Source organism: Cygnus atratus, chromosome 2, assembly GCF_013377495.2.
Source record: "Cygnus atratus isolate AKBS03 ecotype Queensland, Australia chromosome 2, CAtr_DNAZoo_HiC_assembly, whole genome shotgun sequence".
In the NCBI taxonomy this organism is placed as follows: Eukaryota; Metazoa; Chordata; class Aves; order Anseriformes; family Anatidae; genus Cygnus; species Cygnus atratus.
This window is the reverse complement of record NC_066363.1, coordinates 63,052,640-63,072,921: the sequence shown is the minus strand read 5'-3', so window position 1 is coordinate 63,072,921 and position 20,282 is coordinate 63,052,640. Positions and strand designations below refer to the sequence as shown.

General features: G+C 43.2%; 1 protein-coding gene across 6 annotated transcripts in view; it reads left to right on the top strand.

The window, feature by feature from the left end:
• The window catches only part of LOC118250854 (T-box transcription factor TBX20), a 117,329-nt gene that overhangs the window by 55,736 nt on the left and 41,311 nt on the right, over positions 1–20,282 (top strand). For 2 of the 6 annotated variants that reach the window (XM_035552351.2, XM_035552349.2), the window contains exons 8-11: positions 6,516–6,584; positions 11,461–11,485; positions 12,786–12,873; positions 13,499–13,636. In XM_035552351.2, the coding sequence (XP_035408244.1) occupies positions 6,516–6,584; positions 11,461–11,485; positions 12,786–12,873; positions 13,499–13,636 (320 nt within the window). Of the gene's footprint in view, positions 1–5,617; positions 5,957–6,515; positions 6,585–11,460; positions 11,486–12,785; positions 12,874–13,498; positions 13,637–20,282 lie in introns of those variants that run through there. The other 4 variants (XM_035552354.2, XM_035552353.2, XM_035552350.2 and 1 more) reach the window with 4 other exon arrangements.

The following is a 20,282-nucleotide window of genomic DNA, read 5'->3' as shown; positions in this document are numbered from 1 at the left end:
GTTACTCTTCTAAGTCCATTGCTGACTTCCCATATTTCCACCACAAGTGTGCCCATGTTCTCAATTTTGCATAGAAGATGTCTGCTGTGAAATATAGTAATAGCTCAAGCCATGTCCATATGATCCCATTCTGTTGTTGTCACTTAGCTCCTGCTTGTCACCACAGGCTGCTTCCTCTGTCTTCTCTGATGCATTTTTGGCAGCAGCTACTTCAAGACGTGCCAAATAAACACCAACTCCACAAAAGGTGAAACAAAAGTGTGGTGGGTGGTATATCAGGTTAAAGTCAGATGGATTCATCACTTGTGCTTTTAATAGTGAGTTCTGTCCCCAGAGAACTTGCTCTATAATTTGCTTCTGCAAATATAAGCATAATCAGATGCAGTTGCTGGGGCTATGAATCATGGCATCTATGCCAAATTAGCATGACTGCTTGCTGTGGCCAAATGCCACGCAGTAAGAACTTGGAGCATACAGCAATGGTTCTTCATTTTGAAAGCTATAAGGAGATTAAATCATGCAGAGGAGTTAAAAGTCCTCAGAACAGTGAAGAATTACAGAAACATTCCAGGTCCCGGTTGGGAGGAGATGATCACACTGTGTGTCATAAGAAGGGGAACTGGCAAATCTCCCAAATCGTCTGCTCAGCAGGGCAAGTGGAAGGCTGTGCTGCTGCCATTGTTCTCTCTGCAGCAAGGAGGGAAGGGTAACTGGAGATATGTCAGACCTAGAAGGTTCCCGGTGTAGCTTGCATCCTTTTCCTGATATTCATAGTATTTCTTGTTCTTTTTTTTTTTTTTTTTTTTTTCTTTAATTACCTGTGGTTATTTGTTTGTTTCAGAGCTACAGGGAAGCATTTAAGGGAGCATGAAAATGGTACTGGAAACTGAAAACCAAGAAATCAGATGGTGGAGAATAGTTGAGTGACTAATGTTCTTCGGTGCTATTTTGGCAGCAGGCTTGCAATCATCCCTATAGAAATGAAGGAGGTAAATTTACGGTCAAAGAAAGAAGGGTGTTCAGGACCTTTCATTCTACAAATGGGATTTAAGGCAAGCTGAGTAAATTGTTCTCACTTGTTTCTAGCAGAAATGAGCTTTCGCTTGTATAAGAATTTTGCCATAAAGGCATAGATGCTCCAGTTATATAGTTAAAAATGCAACTGCAACTTTAAAGGTGAGAGAACAGAGACGAAGAGATGAGCAAGCAGAGATCAGACTACTTTGTTACTAACTCACCAGGAGACCATTTTTCCCTCTTCAGGATACATACAGCGCATGTTTAAGGGAGTTAATTTAAGGGGGGATTTCTGTATCCTGCAGGAAGAGAATTGGCCCCACAGGGTCGTTAAATGGACCAGGGTACAAGTTATGACTGGTCTGCTACCACATTCTTCTTTTATCTTCCCTGGCAGATTCTTTCATGTATAAACTCTGAGGGCAATCCTGCTCCTTTATTTCTGCCTTGAGAGACTCCTCAGGAGTCCACACTTTTACCTGGCCCAGTCTTCACCAGAAGTGGTCCCAACTACTTCCATTCCCATGATGTCCTTTCCTTAGGTAGGAATTTGCCTGCTCTTTGTCTGAAGCTCAAGCAGGATTAATAGTTAGTTGTCAGACATAGCCATATGGTATGGAGCTCAAAATGCTCTAACTGCCTGGGTATTTATTTACCTGGGGCTCTGAGCTCCGCATTGCTATAGCTATGTCACCATCAGTTCTCAAAATAGCTAGTTTAATGCTAGGTCGAGTACATCTAACCAGGTAGCAGTCATACATTTGTTGACTGAAGAGACATACTTTACAGGTTATGCTGTCATTACGTGCTAACCTTGGATTAAATAAACCCAGTAAACGGAGGCTAGAGTGCCCTAACTTGCTACATTGCAGTCCTTCTATTATTAACTATGCTGCTGAATGTGTGAAAGTGTGGGGGCTTAACAAAAACTTGATAGAAGCAAAGCCCTGTGGTAGCTGGCAATGACAGATTAACCTTTCCTTTGCTGCAGAATTTGCACAACATACTCTCAGGCAGTGCCACTGGAACAAAGCAGAGCAGTACAAGAAACATTATTATGGGTATAAAAAAGGATTGTCAACAAGCACTGTCATTCAAATCACCTTAGGAGAGAGAAGGGCTTAGCACCAATAAGAAACTGCAAAGTGAAGGTCTCACTTGAGGCAAGAGGAAGAGTGAGATAACTGGTGGCAAGAAACAGTACAGAAGATGAGAATGAGTGGAGGAAAAGAAGGTAAATTCTGGACTGTTTGACGACAAGGTGTGCACATCTAGTGTCCTGAGGAATGAATGCTGAGAGAGGATATGTAGGAACTGCCAAAGCAATGTGTTGTATTTGAGGACTGTGGGCCATCTCCATGGAGAATATGTCAGAAACACCATCCACCTCAGCATCCTGAGGTTGCTGAAATCTGGCAGGGCAATTTTGAAATATGAAGGGACAGTCCCGGTGATCGTTCATGGAAAATGCGTGGTCAGGGAGATATGGACAACTTAGCAGAAACACAAATGTTGTGGTCCAGGATGTGCTTTGTTCTGGGACAGCAGAAACTGTGGAATACCATCTTACAGATTTTGCTGTTCCTGGGCAAAAGAAGTTAGGATAAGCTTATTAAGATGACGTCACTCTGATGGCCTACTATACCCTTCAGCACCACCAAGAGTTAAGAGAAATCAGATTTACTCCAAGTTATCACACTTCATTTTTTCCCCCTTTTCGTTCTATATACCAAGGTATGTGCTGGCTTACTGAGATCACTCCTTTGTCTGTGATCTGCAGGATTAGTGACGAGCTACCATGTATGAAACACAGTGTTTGAAATAAACAGAGCTTCTGGAAAAATATACAATTCTTCTGGTGATATAAACCCAGGTTTGGTTTTGTATTACTTGTTTCTTCTACAGATTGAAGAAAGTGTCATTTTATTTTTAGGTGTACTACTCTACTGCAGCTCTTTTGAAGCAGTGTTGAAGGTTTTCTTTTGCAATTCATAGTTGCTGAAAATGGATTCCTCTACATTTAAGAAAGTAACACTCTGTCTTGCGTTCTCACAATAACTTTGTAAATTGAGTTGTTTAGTTTACTAGTAAGTGCCTTTGTAATCATGTTCTGTGGGTGGTATCTTTTGCTATAAATTGCCTGAAGAGTTTTAATAGAAGAAAAGAGCCTGAAGGTAATCGATTTGCCGCAGGCTGGAGCAGGCCCAGTTAATCTTAATAGTCTAGCCATCCCACAGCAATCATTTGAACCTTAATAATCTCAACCCTTCAAGTTACTAAGAGCTCCTTGACAGTATTGATTTTAGCAAAATGTAAAAATAGGTTTCTGGAGTTAAAAATCAGCAAAATATATCATAGCAGTCTTTTTCTATGCCAGTTAAATGCAGAACTCCTTAACTATCTGGAGACTGTACATTTCAACCACTCAGCCAGCTCCTCTGGTTACTAAATTTATGGCAAGGCTGCATGACAAAAATCAGATATGAAGATGAGTGGATTGGGGAACTCTTTCTCTGTTAGTTACTTGGAAAGCAGCAGGGAAAAGAGTACATAGTCTTCAAATGTTCAGAGAGTGCTCTTTTTACACTTTTATTTCTGTTCAGTATATAATAAGCACAGGTAAATGTTTCTTGTAGTATTAACCTGTTACAGGTAATTCATGTTTGAAGAAGGCCCTGTGTGCCTGAGGGACTGGTTGTTTTATGTAACTGCATCAGCTGGCTGAATGAAAGATATTTCTTCCTGTGAGCCTTGCCCTGCTCATTTTTTTGAGATAAATGTAACACTTACTGTTTGAAATTACCTTCCAAAATACTTGTGGGTAAAACACTGATTTTTCATCAACATGGCAAGAAATGTGGAGTTGAGTATTTGTGGACAGATGGGTCCTTTGTCAGTCCCACAGATTTTCACAACTTTTTTTTTTTGTATCTTTACGCCATTATTGTGGTAACAACATTCCTACTATCACAAAGACAGCAAAGGCAATCCTTTTCTCATGTATCTTCTACCTTGATAGGTGAATCTGGACCAAAATTACCTTCCCGTGCTAACAATCTGACTATATAGTGATCAAACATAGTTTGAAATATGTTTCAAACACGTCCAAAACTCATGCGTAGAAGACCTGTGAATACAGGGTGATAAAGAGGGAGCAGGGACAAAAATTAAAAAAAAAAAAAAAAAGTGTAAAGACAGAAATAAAGTGCACCAGGGAAGCAAGAAATATGTATGGTTGAGAAAGGTGTTGCAGGGGAAAAAATAAAAGGGGAGCAGAGAGAAAAGTGTCAGACGGATCAGTCTGCTCTATTTAATCAACTTTGTCAAAGAGCAGTAATTAAATTTGTTTATCACTGTTGGATGAGTCACTGACCACTGTTGTGTGCAACGCAGAAAAGCACAGGTAGGAAGAGGAAAGGCAGTTTTGTGGTAGCTGTGTGCCATCTGACAGTCGTGCTGTGTGTTCATCACCCTTTAACAGAACGGTAATTCTGGGTGTTAGTGTGGGAGTTGTAATTGCTGCCCTGATTTACTGGCGAAAACCACTTCAGAAAGTTGTGAAAAAGTTTCCCCTCGGGGAAGAGGAGGGCCTGGGCTGGTACACGAGGCAGCCAGGCACCCCAGCACCCCAGCTGTAAGCGTGACAGTGAAACCTTGACATCCCTCAGTGAGATCTACCCGAGAGAAACACTAACCTCTTGCTATAAATGTAAGGAGACTACAGTCTTTGGGCCAACCTCAGCTAATGTTGTAGGCCGCTGTAGGCCAGCAATGGAATTATTGTTTCTGAATAAACATGTGATTGCCTGCCATAAATGAGATCCCAAGTGCAGATCGGTGCTTCATTCTCTAAATATTACTTGAGAGCGGTGGCTCTCGATGGTTTTTAACCTCCAAACCCAGAGATGTGTTCTGTCTGGAGCTGGAGGCTGCCTGTGGCCTTGCTTTGCCAGTGGCTGGAGGGAGCCCTGTGGGGCTGCCCTGGCTGTGGCACAGGTCAAGTCCACAGTTAAGTGTGTTATTGGCACATCTCCTGCGTGCGGCAATGCAAACCCACGCTTAAAATCCCTAAGGAAGCGGGAAAGGGAGGAGGAGAAGCAGAAAGAGGTGCTGGTGTTGTTTTATATGCCTGGGATACCCCCGAGCCACCACAGCCAAGCCACCTTCTGGCTGTTACCACGATGGGAATTAGGCGAGGGGGGACCCCTCCAGACACATCTCGCCTCTTAATGAGGGCACACTAATTAACGGAGGCGGTGCTTGAGAAACTAAACCGGCCCAGAGGCGAGCAAGGATAAAAAACAAGCGTGGGGATGGCCGAAGGGCGGGACTAGGGGGTGAAACAACCGCAGCAGCCCCTGTGGGAAGCGATAGGAACCGCAGGCGAGCGCTGCCGGCCAGGGCAGGGCTGCGCCCGGCCGTTGTGCTGCGGGGCGGTGCCTGCCTGAGCGACGGGAGGAGAGGGGAGGGCGGCCGTTACCGGGGGAGCGCCGCCCTCGTCCCTACGTGTCCGCGGCCGGGCGGAGCCGAGCCGAGCCGAGCCGTGCCCCGTTCCTCTCGCCGCTCCGCCCCGAGGCCCTGCCCGGGGGTGGGGGAAGCGGCTCGGGGAGGAGCGCCCCGTTCCCGGCGCGGCCCGTCGGGGACTATGCGGAGATGGCCGTCCCGAGCCGAGGCGGGAACAAAGAGTCGCCGCCGCTCAAGCCCGGGCAGCGCTCGCCGGGCGGCAGCCCCCGGAGCGGCCGCGGGCGGCCGGCTCGCTCCCCCGGCAGGCAGGTCCCTGGCGGGGCCCGCGGCGTGCGGAAGGGAGGCGGCGGGCGGCGGGGAGGCAGGAGCGAGCCCTCGAGAGGCTGCAGGGAGGCGGCGGCGGCCGGTCGGCTGCGGGACGCGCTGGGCCTCGGCCCCCTGGGGCTCCTGCGCGTCTGCGGAGAGCGTCTGCGAGGTGGGTGCGGGGAGCGGGCCGCCTTCCTCGGGGGAGGAAGGGGTGATCCCGCGGGGAGCGGGGTGCTGGGGCGCCGGGAGCCGGCACCCTCCTGTGGCCCCCTCAGCCCCCCAGGGAAGGGGCTTCTGGCCGTCCTAGTAGCCTTGGGGGACTCTGCAAAGAGTCCTGCTAAAAGCGTTGGGCAGCTCTGCCACCAGCGTTGGCATTGCCTCCTGGTTCGCTTTGCTGGCAGAATGGAGGCTTGCTGATTCTTAAAAAGTCTGACTTTTTCCTTCAGCAGATTTATCTATAGCGCGTATATGCGCTGCTCGTCTTCTCACAAGTTACTTTGTAAAAGTTATTTCAGGAATTAAAACCCTGAAGATTTGTACATTCACCTTCACACCCTGTGATGTTCAAAGCTTGCTGTATGTGTAGTTACCAGCTCACTGTATGAAATTCTTTCAGCAGTCTGGAAGTCTGGTCAAGATTTTTGCAACACAGTAATGCTGCCAAGTTTGAATGGTTTTACAGAGGCTAATCATAATTGATGTTCAGAATATTCGGTTTCTTTTGACAGTGTTTGTTGGTGACAGAAGGGCCTTCATTGTAAAAGCTGATAGCAAGATATGGCTCACTTTCATTCTGGGTAAGTAGAAGGAATGAGCTGGGAAGAAATCTGTCCTTTTTGCCTTTCTGTCTCTGCAATTGTAAGCCATACCAAAATATATTTGGAAACATAACTTGAAAAAAAAAAAAGCCTGATTTACATTGAAGAGGTGTCATGAAGTAGCTTCCTACCTATGGTGGTTTTTTTTTTTTTTTTTAAGTTATAGCAGCTGATGTGGTATTATGATATTTGTAGGAAAATAATTGTTCATGAGAGATTTACAGATCTCCCCTATGCAGTCATTAATTTCTAGGAAAAAAAATAGCAACTGTTAAGTAAAATTGTTGTTATGATCAAAACAGCACCTTTTATAAGGATTATGGGTGGAAGAACGTGTAACCGTGGGGGGGTGTAAATTCAAATGTTGTTATCTCTGGGTATATTTGGGAGTTAATGCTAAAATGACTAGTGGCCAGAGTGTTGGAAAAAGCATCTAAAGTACCTGCAAAAATAAATTAAAAAAATGCATTTGTAAAGCCACCAAAAGTTAAATGGTAGCATATTTAGCAAATGCACAGTTAGATATTCTCTTGAAGGCATTATATTAAAAGACTGTCAAGGTATTCCAAAGATGCTGTTACTACTGATGACACTGCCAGTGGTCCTTGTTGCCAGAGGGAGTTTCTTCAGTCTGATGAATTATATTGCAATGTAGCAGCAGAGGAACAACACTTAGCTTACAAGCTTAATTGATGAATAAACTGTTCTGGAATTGCTTTGTTTACCTCTATTCAGCATTTCCTAGACTAGCAGTGACTTGTGATGCAGAAACATTAAACAGATGGTCAGAAATTAAAGAATGCTTTCCTTTGATTGAAATTTGAGAGCAGATTAGGTAGAGAGCCTTATCATTTCTGGAGTTTTAATTTGGCTGTGAAACTCAGGTAGCCAACTGAATACTTAGACTGTTAATAGTAAACCTATTGCAAATAGTAAAGTATGTAATAGCATATGATATTTGCAGTAGCAAAGTAAATGTGCTAAATATGAAATAGTATTTTTTGGTAAAGTTTTAGTGGTGTTTGAATATTTGTTTTGTTTGACCTTTAAGGTCCAGATCTTATAAACAGAGGCTGCTGCTGTTGGAGCTAGTGTTGTTATGGGGTGTTATTTTTTTCTTTTAAGACCAAACTCCAATTTAGGTGCTACAATAAAGTTGTCAGGTTTTCAAGAACATTCTTCTACAACACTTGTGCACTAATTTTTTAATGACCATTGAATTGAGGCCTAATTCTGATTGCACAGAGTCTGACAATGGAACATCTTGAGTAAACTGCAGGAGCAGTCCATGCTTACACGCTCCTCATTGTTACCTGTTGTACTGTATTCCTACCTAGTCACTTTGGTAATTTGCAAAGTATTAGTCAGTCTCGTATGTTCCATACCCTGGTGTATTACAGTGTCTCAGCATTTATTGTTCGCTTGGTAAATGGGTTCTGTATATTATGGCTTTTAACAGTGGCGTGTTTCTTCAGTATGTAATTTCCCAGTGCTTCTCATAAGCCATTCACATTGCCTTTTTTGAACATGGGGAATATGAAGAATAAACAGATAGCCTTAGTCTGCAAAAATCTGATCATATGCATTGCTTTTAATGATTGTTACACTGGGCAAGAAAATGGCATCTGCAACTTCAAGTACGTGGCAGTTGTATAAGTCTTTGTAGCATTAGGACTCTAGTATTCCTACGCTTCCTTTGCTCCCCAATAAGGACATTAGTGGGATCAAGGGTGGCAATTTAAGAGAGCTGATCTGCATATTTTCCATCAGAACCTAGCTTAATGTACATCTGGATGCAGTCAGTCAAAAACTGTAGATTTGAATTCATAATGCAAGTCTATGCATTATGCGTATTGTCTCTTCATGTAAGTAACTACATGAATTGCTGAGTGATTATAAAAGGTTTTGCTTCTATACTTATAATAGAGTAATATTATGAAGTTTCACGAAAGTGTATATGAGATTCTTAGAAAATAACCGTGATTGAATGTATTTACAGTTAATGGATTGATTTATAAACAAAACATTTACGGAAGGGAAGAATCAGCTTTAAATATATTATTTCCTCTATGAAATAAGAGGATGTTTGCATCTGAAATATAATTTCCATATTAATAGATAATTTATTTGCAACTTGAAAATACTGTATATTTGGCTTATTTGGAGCCATGTGAATTTGGAGGTCGTGCATAGTACTCATAGCTAATATACATTTTTTGCCCTTAATGTATTTACTTACTTAATATGTAATCCGTCTTAAAAATAGATTTGTTTTATTGTTGGAGTGTGTGAGAGTATATATGTAAATGTATTTCAGCATGTAATTTTATTGGGAGTCTGTAAAATGTTACTGAGAAATGAAATAATGCCTTGTGTTTGTCTGCAAAAGATTCAATAAGTAATAAGAAAGAGAGGTATGGACTGTTCTGTTTCCTTCTGCCTAATTGTTGCAAAACATGATTGTTTATTGAATATGGTTTGCTGTGTTGCTGATGTAGCTAATGTGCTTACCTGGAATTCCCTGTGTCATCTGCTTTTCTGAACAAAGAATGTAAAGCTTCTCCATTAGAACTAATGTCCTTAGTATAAAAAATCTGCAGCGCTGAAACTTTTCTAAGATATTGAATTTCACTTAATGAGAACTATACTGAGAAATTCTTCAGTGACTTTTTTTTCCTTGAGAGTATATGTAAAAATGTAAAGTTCTAAATGAAAGCTTATGAAAATGTATTAATTTTTTTAACTGAAATCCAGGCCTCTATTTGAGAAAACCACTTCAGTGATTAAAGTGGACCTGGAAGATCCTTTAAGGGAGTTTTAGAGTGGTATTGTATAAACTCAACTAGTATGTAGAATATGTGACTTGAGGTAAATGTTTTCCTTTCTAATTGCACAGACAGGTAATTTAAAATCATTTTCCCCCCTAGTTCTTTCTTTAATCTTACATTTTTTTCTGTCTTACCCATAACCATTTCATTTATCTTTGTGTACAAAACTTTAATATTAAAGTTGAATTTCACAACTGTAGCTTATTGCGTTGTCAAATGTGGTGACAGTGATAATAACTGCCACTGGTGGCAGCGACAACACTTCCAGGCTCTGTGCTAGAGGAACATGTGGTTTGGAAATGTATATGGGACATGAAACGTACGTTCAGTCTGCTCCTCTTTCCATATCAGTTTGGCATTTGCAAAGGATTTTTTCTTTCTGTTGTTCCCGCTTCTTGTCAGAAACTGACCGTCATACACGTGTAACATGAAGTCTGAAGACACGTTCCTTCAGTAACTCTTCAACTATATTCTGTGTGAGTGTGCAGGTGTTTGGTGTAAGGTGCAAGCACCAGGAGCTGAGTTGTGCCATGCTGCGCCCTCCTGCCTCCTGCTGCTGGAGATGTGTGGAGATCAGCACCCTGGAGAGGGGTGCGGTGCTCAGCACCTTTCTGTCTCTGGCCAGATGCAGGCATGAGGGCAGTTGTCCTCTTACCTCTCTCTTGACTCCAGATAGCCTAGGTGAATAGAAGGACCCTTCACTATCCAGAAGGATTTCTTGTATTGAAGGCCACTAGTCCACCTGACCAAGTCCCTCTGTCTTAATTCCTACCGTTTATCCCTCACTTGCACTGGATTTGCTTCCATAGTGAGCTCTGGATTCATTGTGAGTGCTACCCATGCAAAATGGAGTGGCTGCTTCTCTTTTTGCACAAGAATTGAGAGACCTGTTGTGGTGGTTTTACCTTGCTGGACAGCTGAACTCCACCACAACTGCTTTCTCACTTCCCCTCCTCAGAAAAAGAGGGGCAGAAGAAAGTATCCTGGGAAGAAAAAAAAAAAGTTCATGGGTTGAGGTAAGGATAACTTAATTAAAGGGAAAAGGAAGGGGGGGCTGGGGAATAGCAAAAGCTGTGTGGACCCACACAGTTAGAAAATAACATTCTCTACTTCCTGTCAATGAGTGATGTTCAGCCGTGTCCTGCAAAGCAGGGCCTCAATACACATATCAGTTGTTTGGGAGGACAGATGTCTTCATAACAAGAGCCCCCCTCTCCTTCCCCTTTCCCACCTCTTATTGCTGTGTGTGACAGCACAATGTATGGAATGTCCCTTTGGTCGGTTTAGGTCAGCTGCCCTGGTGATGTCCCCTCACCACCTCTCGTCCACTGCCAGCGTGCCAGCTCTTGGGGTGGTTTGGAGGAATGTGTGCCAGCCCTGCTCAGCAACAGACACAACACTGGTGTGATACCAACGCTGTTCTAGCTGCAAGTGAAGAGCACAGCACTGTATGGGCCACTGCAGGGAAAGTTAACTCCATCCCAGCCAGACCCAGTGCACCTATACTGTTTACTTACCACTTTATCATCATTCGTCATTTCTGTTGTTCCTTCAAATTCTAACCTAGTTCTGTACCTAAGTGACAACAGTGCAGCTAGCATTCCATTTGTCCATTTTGAGACTATTACAAGGCAGAGTCTACTATTTTCAGCAATTACAGTCTCCATTTGGTTTGTGTTGACATCTTAAAAATGTTTCAAATTTGCTATATATAATGTACAAGTGCTTATAATTCAGTTGTGTGTCTTGATAGCTGAAATGGGAGTGCATTAGATTCTGGTGGATCACCTTGAGTGATGCAAGGTACAGGTGGGAACATCGCCTATTGCTGAATGCCACCAGCGTCATTTCAGTTTCAAAGAGCTGCCCATAAAAGTTAATTCAGATACTCCTATTCTGGTGCTGCTCTGGAGGCTGAGTACCTTCTGTGCATCTCTGAAGTAGTACTATAATTACTTAAAAGAACACGATTTAGTGTTCTGTGATTTAAATATTTGAGTAACTTGACGCCTTTGTTTCCTTTACAGCTGCTTTTGCAGGAGTCCTACACTGGTAAGATTATATTTATTGCTTTAGAGTAATATGATACTTGAAAATGTCATTTTGACTTATATTTAGACAAGTTATTAGGATAATTTATATTTAGATCGTGCCTTTCAAAACCAAATTGTCATCTCTAAGATGAATAATTCTGTTCTTGTGAAGCTGACTTGAAAGGTTTCTTAAGCGTGTTCAGCCAAGAGTGAAGCCTGTTTTCCAGCTGCAAAACTATTGGAATCATAGAATATCCTGAGTTGGAGGGGATCCACAGGGCTCATAGCTTAGCTTTGCAAATTCAGCTGCATTTCCTCTAGCAGTCCTTTTTTCCCTGAGTGGGTTTTGAAGGCCCAGGTAAATCCTTTCAACTTCTTCCTTTGTTCTGCTTATTTACATAGTGCTTTAATTTCTTAGTTTTGCATTATATTCTCTTTGACCTCTTCAGAGAAGTCTGGCCAGTGTTTTCTTTGTGTACAGAATGGCCTTTCAACTACTTCTTGTCAACGTAATCCCCACATTTCAGGGTCCATCCTAATCCTCACCTTTCCTTTTTTTGTAGGAACCTGAAACAGAATGGTTTCTACAGTGATTTTCACCCAGCTGCCTTTGCTGAGATAACAAGTTTCTTCCACTGTGTTTTTGTTTCCTAGCTCAAAAAGAACTATTGATTTTAGTAGTCTGCTTCTTGCAAATTCCTGTTCAAAAGCAGGGCCGTGTACACTGCTCCGTTTCTTTTTCCGTCCTCTCTGGAGAGGAAGTTCCACTTGGACTTCACAAGTTTTGCCTCCAAAATTATTTGTGTTTTTCCTGTCTTTTTTTCATAGTTGCACATTTATTTAAATAATGTTAATGGTGCTCATTTCTATGTATAATCACAGATGTCTGCATTAAAATACAACTCAGGGAAGTTTTTAGCAGAGAAAACCTATGCTATTTACATGTACACCATAATATTTCCACCAGTTTTTAATCTGTGCTTCTTTTCATTTGTAGGATATTTGAAATTTATTTCCAAATATTTGCTAATTTTAATAGCATTACGGTTTTGTTTCTAAAAAGCATTAGAGTATTTTGGAGTGTAGACATTTAAACTTATTCCATAATAGCATTTAATAAATAGTCTATGGATCATATTTCTCCATTTAAAGTTGTCTGAACAGAGGAGAATGTTGATACGATGTCCGAGTAAAATAGCAGTTTGTAAGTAGACTTTGGGTCTGCAGTGAATGTTTTGCCAGCTGTTCCTTGGTGTGTAGGACTTAATAAAGGTTCTAAAACTCCTTACTCAGAATTAATTATTATTATTCTTTAACAGGTGTCACATAACAACTCTTTTTGAAAATGACCGTCACTTTTCTCATCTGTCAACACTAGAAAGAGAAATGGCCTTTCGCACGGAAATGGTTAGATTATCTTTTAATAACAATTCAGTGATTGTAAAACTTTTCTTCGTAATATTGTGATTGTGGACTTTCCAAAATTTAATACTGTCTGGATAAGTAAAATATTTTGATATCTTGCAACTAACATGCATTATGGTTTTACGTATAGAGCATTTGTGTGTCTTGAAGCTGATAACATCTCTTCACAGTTTGCTTCAAATATGATTTAAAAATGTGATTCTAGAGGACCTAAAATACAGAACTGCAAATGTCTGATAGCACACTTCTGATTATAGTCCTGTTATGCAGCGTTTTTAAAGTCATTTTTAATTAATGTTTGCATATGCGTACACCTTTTGGCAGCTTTTATTAGTTTGATAATTATGGAATATTATGCTAATGCATAGTTAGTTAACCAAATGAGAGATTCCAGACATTTTGTTATGACTCAAACAGTAAGGAAGCCCACACTGGTAGTTTCAGTGGAAGTAATAGGAAGGGATTTGAAAACAGGGAAGTCGTCTTGAATAATTTTGTCCTATTTGTTATAATACAAAATTAATTTTAAAAATGAAGCTTGGATGTGGTGGTTCATGAAGCCCAAGTGATCTCTTTAATGATAAGTAATAATTCTGCTCTTCTGTAGGGTCTTTATTATTCCTACTTCAAGATAATTATTGAGGCACCATCGTTTTGGAATGGGCTGTGGGCAATTATGAATGACAGATTAACTGAATATCCTTTAGTGATTAACACCTTACAAAGGTTCAATCTTTACCCAGAGGTGAGTTATGTTCTGAAAATAAGATTCTTAAATATATGAGAAATCTTTGGTTTCTTTAGGCTTGATTATAAATTGTCAGAAATGTTACTCTGGAAAGTGTAGCTGTAAAGATACAGTGATTAATGAAGTGTTGCTTAAATACTGTATTTTAGTTCCAGATTTAAAATGTGAAAGTTACTTCATACACTGTGATCAATTGCCATTGTTATTAACTGTTCTTGGACTTCAAGTATGTTCAACCAAATGTGCATACTCTCTGCATCGTAGTATTTCATACCCTACAGTTTCAGTCCAGTTCTATACTTCCTGTTTATTTTTGTTCTTTTTTCTGGAAGTAAGTAGCCGACATGGTGCACTTGAGGAAATATGATATACGAAGTATAAGTGATATGTGACTGTCTGCAGTGATGAAGATGCTGAAAGGTTATTTTGGCTTGCATTTTGTGTAGGACGATAAGCTAATGAATCATCACAGTTTACTGTGGCCTTAAAATCCATGAATGGTAATAGTTTATTTTGCTTTTTGCAGAAGAAATTCCTCTTTAGAAGACTGCCTGCTGTTGTTTTGTATGTGCTTGTTACCTGATTAGATTAAGTTCTTTCTCTACTTTTTTTTTTTGTCACTAAAGAGAAGATGTCATTAAATACAGAAATGTTTGTTTTTCTGTCTTGCAGTGTTGCCTGTGTCTCTTAAATATTTTGCAGAAGGGAAACTCTTTTGGTTAATGTGCATTTATGTAACTCCATGTGTCAGGAACAACTTGTTTCTTGGAGAACCAGGGACTCATAATGGCTGTAATTGCTGGTTACTAGCATTTGTACTCGTTCTCCTGCACTGTCAGAGCAGAGCTGCTTCCAGGAACTGTATGTGTAAGAGTTCCCAGCATGCATGTATTTTTACAACTGGCATGTTGTGATTTCATTTGCTTTTTAATTTCTTGCTCTGGAAGTACTAAATGCTATAGGCTGTTGCTTTTCGTTATCCTACCTTCGTTATCCTTCGTTAAGCCTACCCAGGAGGATGCCTGAGGTGAGGAAGTTGACTCCACGCCTCAGGACTGCCTCCACCAAGAAAGAAAGAAAGGTGATTATTGTGGGCGACTCCCTCCTCAGGGGAACGGAGGGCCCTATTTGTCGGCCTGACCCCACACATAGGGAAGTCTGCTGCCTCCCTGGGGCCAGGGTCAGAGACGTTACCAGGAAGCTTCCAAACCTGGTTCGCCCCTCTGACTATTACCCGCTTTTGATAGTCCAGGCTGCAGTGATGATCTTGAAAAGAGAAGCCTCAAGGCTATCAAACAGGACTACAGGGGGCTGGGACGATTGGTGGAGGGAGCGGGAGTGCAGGTGGTGTTTTCGTCTATCCCTACGGGGGAAGGGAGAGGCACGGAGAGGACATGGAAAGCTCACGTGGTTAATAGGTGGCTCAGAGGCTGGTGCCAGCACAGAAATTTTGGTTTTTTTCACCATGGGGAGCTTTACTTGGCACCCGGCCTGATGGCCCCAGACAGGTCCCTATCTCCAAGGGGAAAACGGATCCTAGGCCAGGAGCTGGCGGGGCTCATAGAGAGAGCTTTAAACTAGGCAAGAAGGGGGATGGGGCCCAAACAAGGCTTGTTGGAGCCGTGCTGGGGGAAACAATGGCTAGGCTGGGGAAGAAGGCGATGGCCCAGCTGAAGTGCATCTACACTAATGCACGCAGCATGGGTAACAAACAGGAGGAGCTGGAAGCCATCGTACAGCAGGCAGGCTATGACTTGGTTGCCATCACGGAGACGTTGTGGGACCGCTCCCACGACTGGAGTGCTGCAATGCCTGGCTATCGGCTCTTCAGGAGGGACAGGCAGCACAGAGGGGGTGGTGGCGTGGCTCTCTACATTAGAGAATCTTTTGATGTTGTGGAACTCCAGGCTGGGAATGATAAGGTTGAATCCCTGTGGGTTAGGATCCGCGGGAAGGCCGGCAAGGCTAGCGTCCTGGTCGGGGTCTGTTATAGACCGCCGAACTAGGATGAGGAGACGGATGAGGAGTTTTATAGGCAACTGACAGAAGTTGCAAAATCGTCGGCGCTTGTCCTCGTGGGGGACTTCAGCTTCCCGGATATATCCTGGAAACACAACACGGCACAGAGAAAGCAGTCTAGGAGGTTTCTGGAGAGCGTGGGAGATAGCTTCCTGACGCAGCTGGTCAGTGAACCTACCAGGGGTGGTGCCCCGCTAGACCTTCTCTTCACAAACAGAGAAGGACTGGTGGGAGATGTGGTGGTCGGAAACTGTCTTGGACAGAGTGACCACGAAATGGTAGAGTTCTCTATTCTTGGCGAGGCCAGGAAGGGGACCAGTAAAACTGCTGTCTTGGACTTCCGGAGGGCTGACTTTGAGCTGCTCAGGATGCTGGTTGGCCGAGTCCCTTGGGAGGCGGTTCTGAAGGGCAGAGGAGTCCAGGAAGGCTGGGCGCTCCTCAAGAAGGAAATCTTAACGGCACAGGAGCGGTCCGTCCCCACGTGCCCAAAGACGAGCCGGCGTGGAAGAAGACCGGCCTGGCTCAACAGAGAGTTGCGGCTTGTGCTTAGCAGAAAAAAGAGGGTTTATAATTTTTGGAAAAAAGGGCGGGCCACTGAGGAGGACTACAAGGATGTAGCGAGGCTGTGCAGGGAGAAAATTAGAAAGGCCAAAGCTCATCTGGAGCTCAACCTGGCTACTGCCGTTAAAGACAACAAAAAATCCTTTTACAAATATATCAACGCGAAACGGAGGACTAAGGAGAATCTCCATCCTTTACTGGATGCGAGGGGAAACCTAGTTACTAAGGATGAGGAAAAGGCTGAGGTGCTTAATGCCGCCTTTGCCTCAGTCTTTAGCGGCAATACCGGTTGTTCTCTGGATACCCAGTGCCCTGAGCTGGTGGAAGGGGATGGGGAGCAGGATGTGGCCTTCGCTATTCATGAGGATATTCATGAGGAAATGGTTGGCGACCTGCTAAGGAGCTTGGATATGCGCAAGTCGATGGGGCCGGATGGGATGCACCCGAGGGTACTGAAAGAACTGGCGGAGGAGCTGGCCGAGCCGCTTTCCATCATTTATCGGCAGTCCTGGCTATTGGGGGAGGTCCCAGTTGACTGGCGGCTAGCCAATGTGACGCCCATCTATAAGAAGGGCCGGAGGGCAGACCCGGGGAACTATAGGCCTGTCAGTTTGACCTCAGTGCCAGGAAAGCTCATGGAGCAGATTATCTTGAGGGTCATCACGCGGCACTTGCAGGGCAAGCAGGCGATCAGGCCCAGTCAGCGTGGGTTTATGAAAGGCAGGTCCTGCTTGACGAACCTGATCTCCTTCTATGACAAAGTGATGCGCTTGGTGGATGAGGGAAGGGCTGTGGATGTGGTTTACCTTGACCTCAGTAAGGCTTTTGACACCGTTCCCCACAACATTCTCCTCAAGAAACTGGCTGCTCGTGGCTTGGACTGGCGTACGCTTTGCTGGGTTAGAAACTGGCTGGATAGCCAGGCCCAGAGAGTTGTGGTGAATGGAGTCAAATCTGGCTGGAGGCTAGTCACAAGTGGTGTCCCCCAGGGCTCGGTACTGGGGCTGGTCCTCTTTAATATCTTTATCGATGATCTGGATGAGGGCGTCCAGTGCACCCTCAGTAAGTCTGCAGATGACACCAAGCTAAGTGCGTGTGTCGATCTGCTCGAGGGCAGGAAGGCTCTGCAGGAGGATCTGGATAGGCTGGAGCGATGGGCTGAGGTCAACTGTATGAAGTTCAACAAGGCCAAGTGCCGGGTCCTGCACCTGGGGCGCAACAACCCCAAGCAGAGCTACAGGCTGGGAGATGAGCGGCTGGAAAGCTGCCTGGCCGAGAAGGACCTGGGAGTACTGGTTGATAGTCGTCTGAATATGAGCCTGCAGTGTGCTCAGGTGGCCAAGAAGGCCAACAGCATCCTGGCCTGTATAAGAAGCAGTGTGACCAGCAGGTCTAGGGAAGTGATTGTGCCCCTGTACTCGGCTCTGGTGAGGCCGCACCTTGAGTACTGTGTTCAGTTTTGGGCCCCTCGCTACAGGAAGGACATGGACGTGCTCGAGCGAGTCCAGAGAAGGGCGACCAAGCTGGTGAGGGGTCTGGAGAACAAGTCTTACGAGGAGCGGCTGAGGGAGCTGGGCTTGTTCAGCCTGGAGAAGAGGAGGCTCAGGGGCGACCTTATCGCTCTCTACAGTTACCTTAAAGGAGGCTGTAGCAAGGTGGGGGTTGGTCTGTTCTCCCACGTGCCTGGTGACAGGACGAGGGGGAATGGGCGAAAGTTGCGACAGGGGAGTTTTAGGTTGGATGTTAGGAAGTACTTCTTTACCGAAAGGGTTATTAAGCATTGGAACGGGCTGCCCAGGGAGGTGGTGGAGTCGCCATCCCTGGAGGTCTTTAAAAGACGTAGATGTAGAGCTTAGCGATATGGTTTAGTGGAGTACTTAGTGTTAGGTCGGAGGTTGGACTCGATGATCTTGAGGTCTCTTCCAACCTAGAAATCTGTGTCTGTGTCTATCCTCTTGTTGTCGTGTGTGGTGATTGGTTGGTTTTCTTGTTTGTTTGTACTCCAAAGTGATTGCAATTCAGTTCTAGAAATGCAACGTTAGGAATGTGTGCTGTATTTGAGTAATATGGTTACTTTCTTTAGCTGAGAAAGATTTTCTGACTTCAGCTAGTGTCTGACTTGGAAAAAACAAAGGTAACTTCTCGAGTGAACTTGCTCTTAGAGAATCATCAGTATCACCATGAAAGATGACTAAGTAAATTGCTCTTGTTTTGATTTCAACACCCAATAAGATACAGTAGCTTGACTTCTTGTAAAGACAGTGAGTAGATTACTGGGCAAAAAGTGTAGGCTTGTCTGTTCATTCTGAGTATTCTAGGATCTTACTGGCTCATTGAACTTGGTGATAAAGTGTGAGTTCATTCATCTTTTCTGTGCCTGTGTGAGCATGCAAAACAGACAAATGGTATCCTCTGCTCCTTTCAGTCAGTTGCTACTTGATGTCTAGCCTTCCTGTAAATAGCTTTTTTAAAAAGTGTGTTTCTTGAGTGCTCTCGTTTCCACATAACGGTATCTATAAAGTAGTGAACAGGTGCAACTTGACTTCTAAAGCCTGTTCTCCAAATTTATCTAGTTTTACTTGTGATGGGTGGTAGGAAGATGTTTGTGGATTTATTTGTTGGCAGTGAATTTTTTTTTTATTCTGATACCCAGTACCCAGTCATGTTTCCTAAAAGTGTTTCATTTCCTGTTTAATATTGTAGGAGCTTTCCAGCTCTTTCTGCCCAATAGTAGCATTAAGGCTGAATTCCAGTAAAAATTTGTGTTTAGTGGATTTCAAAATCAATTGCATCAAAAATATCCTTGAAATCCAGTTACTAAACAGGATGTAAAACCCATTAATAGAATAGCTCACCTGCATGTACAGCTGATATTAGCCATGAAAACTTAAAAACAAACAAACAAAAACCAAAAACAGTCTGTAATGAACACTTCATCATCTTTGTAAATGATAGACATAAATAGTAAAATAAAGCATCAAAAGCAAAAAAACAAAACAAAACAAAAACAACATTCTTTGCAGTTGCACAATGTTGTAGTACCAAATAGTCTTGGTTTTCTGGGTATCTGCTGCAGTTAGGCAGTTTCAGTAGCTGTGTAGGTGTTTTCATATGTGGACCCTGATGTGAAGAGGTAGAGAGATAATGTGTTAATTTCATGTTAATAACTGGTTTGCTCTCTGGCTGTTCACCGTTACAGAACAGTTGATATATTGGTAGTAATGATGAAAATTTGAGTTGGAGTGATAGGTGTTGCAAAGACCCATGTAGCTGGGGTTAAGTGCTTAATCAAAGGCAAGTAGTAAAAGTGATTGACTTTTCTACATGTTCTTTAACAGCAAAGGACTGGTCCACAGAGGATCTCCTCGGTGTGAGAGCCAATCTATTCTTTTCCAAGTTTCGCATTTACTGGCTCATCCAATATGGGACAGTAGAAATTCCAAAAATGTCATTGTGTTCTAACCGACCTGGCAATTTTTGTACTACTGGTTTGCTTCCATTTTTATGTCTGTGTTAACTGTTTCATGTGAAATAGCTTTTGGTAAAAATGTTTCTGTGCTTTGTAGGAAGTACCTAAAAACCTTGGTAGCATTTTTAGGGAGTATTCATGTGTGGTAACATCTGCAGCTGACATAAGCACTTGTGACATAAAAAGGCTAAGTTGGTAAATGAGATTTAATTTTTTTTTTTTTTTCCAACATCAGTTCAGCAAGAATGCTTTATGTGCTTGGGGTAACGTCAGCTTCAGGGCTGGTGGTGCAAGCATGCTAGACAGATGTTTCTAAGCTTCCATTCACATTCTGTTGGCAGCATACAAACCGCTTTCAGGTGATGAGAGGAAGGATTTGGAATTGGTTCCCAGCCCTGTTGTTGCCTACCTGGAGAAGGGGCAAGTGTCTGGTTCTTGTATGCACACGTGGACAGGTAGAAGTGCCAGGGCACAGATGGTGAGGAAGCCCCCAGGACTTCAGGATAGTGTACTACACAGGACACGGTAGTGAGGCAAGGAGTCTGGGTCTACACAGAAGGATGCAGTTGTGTTTGGAATATGTAAGGTTTATGT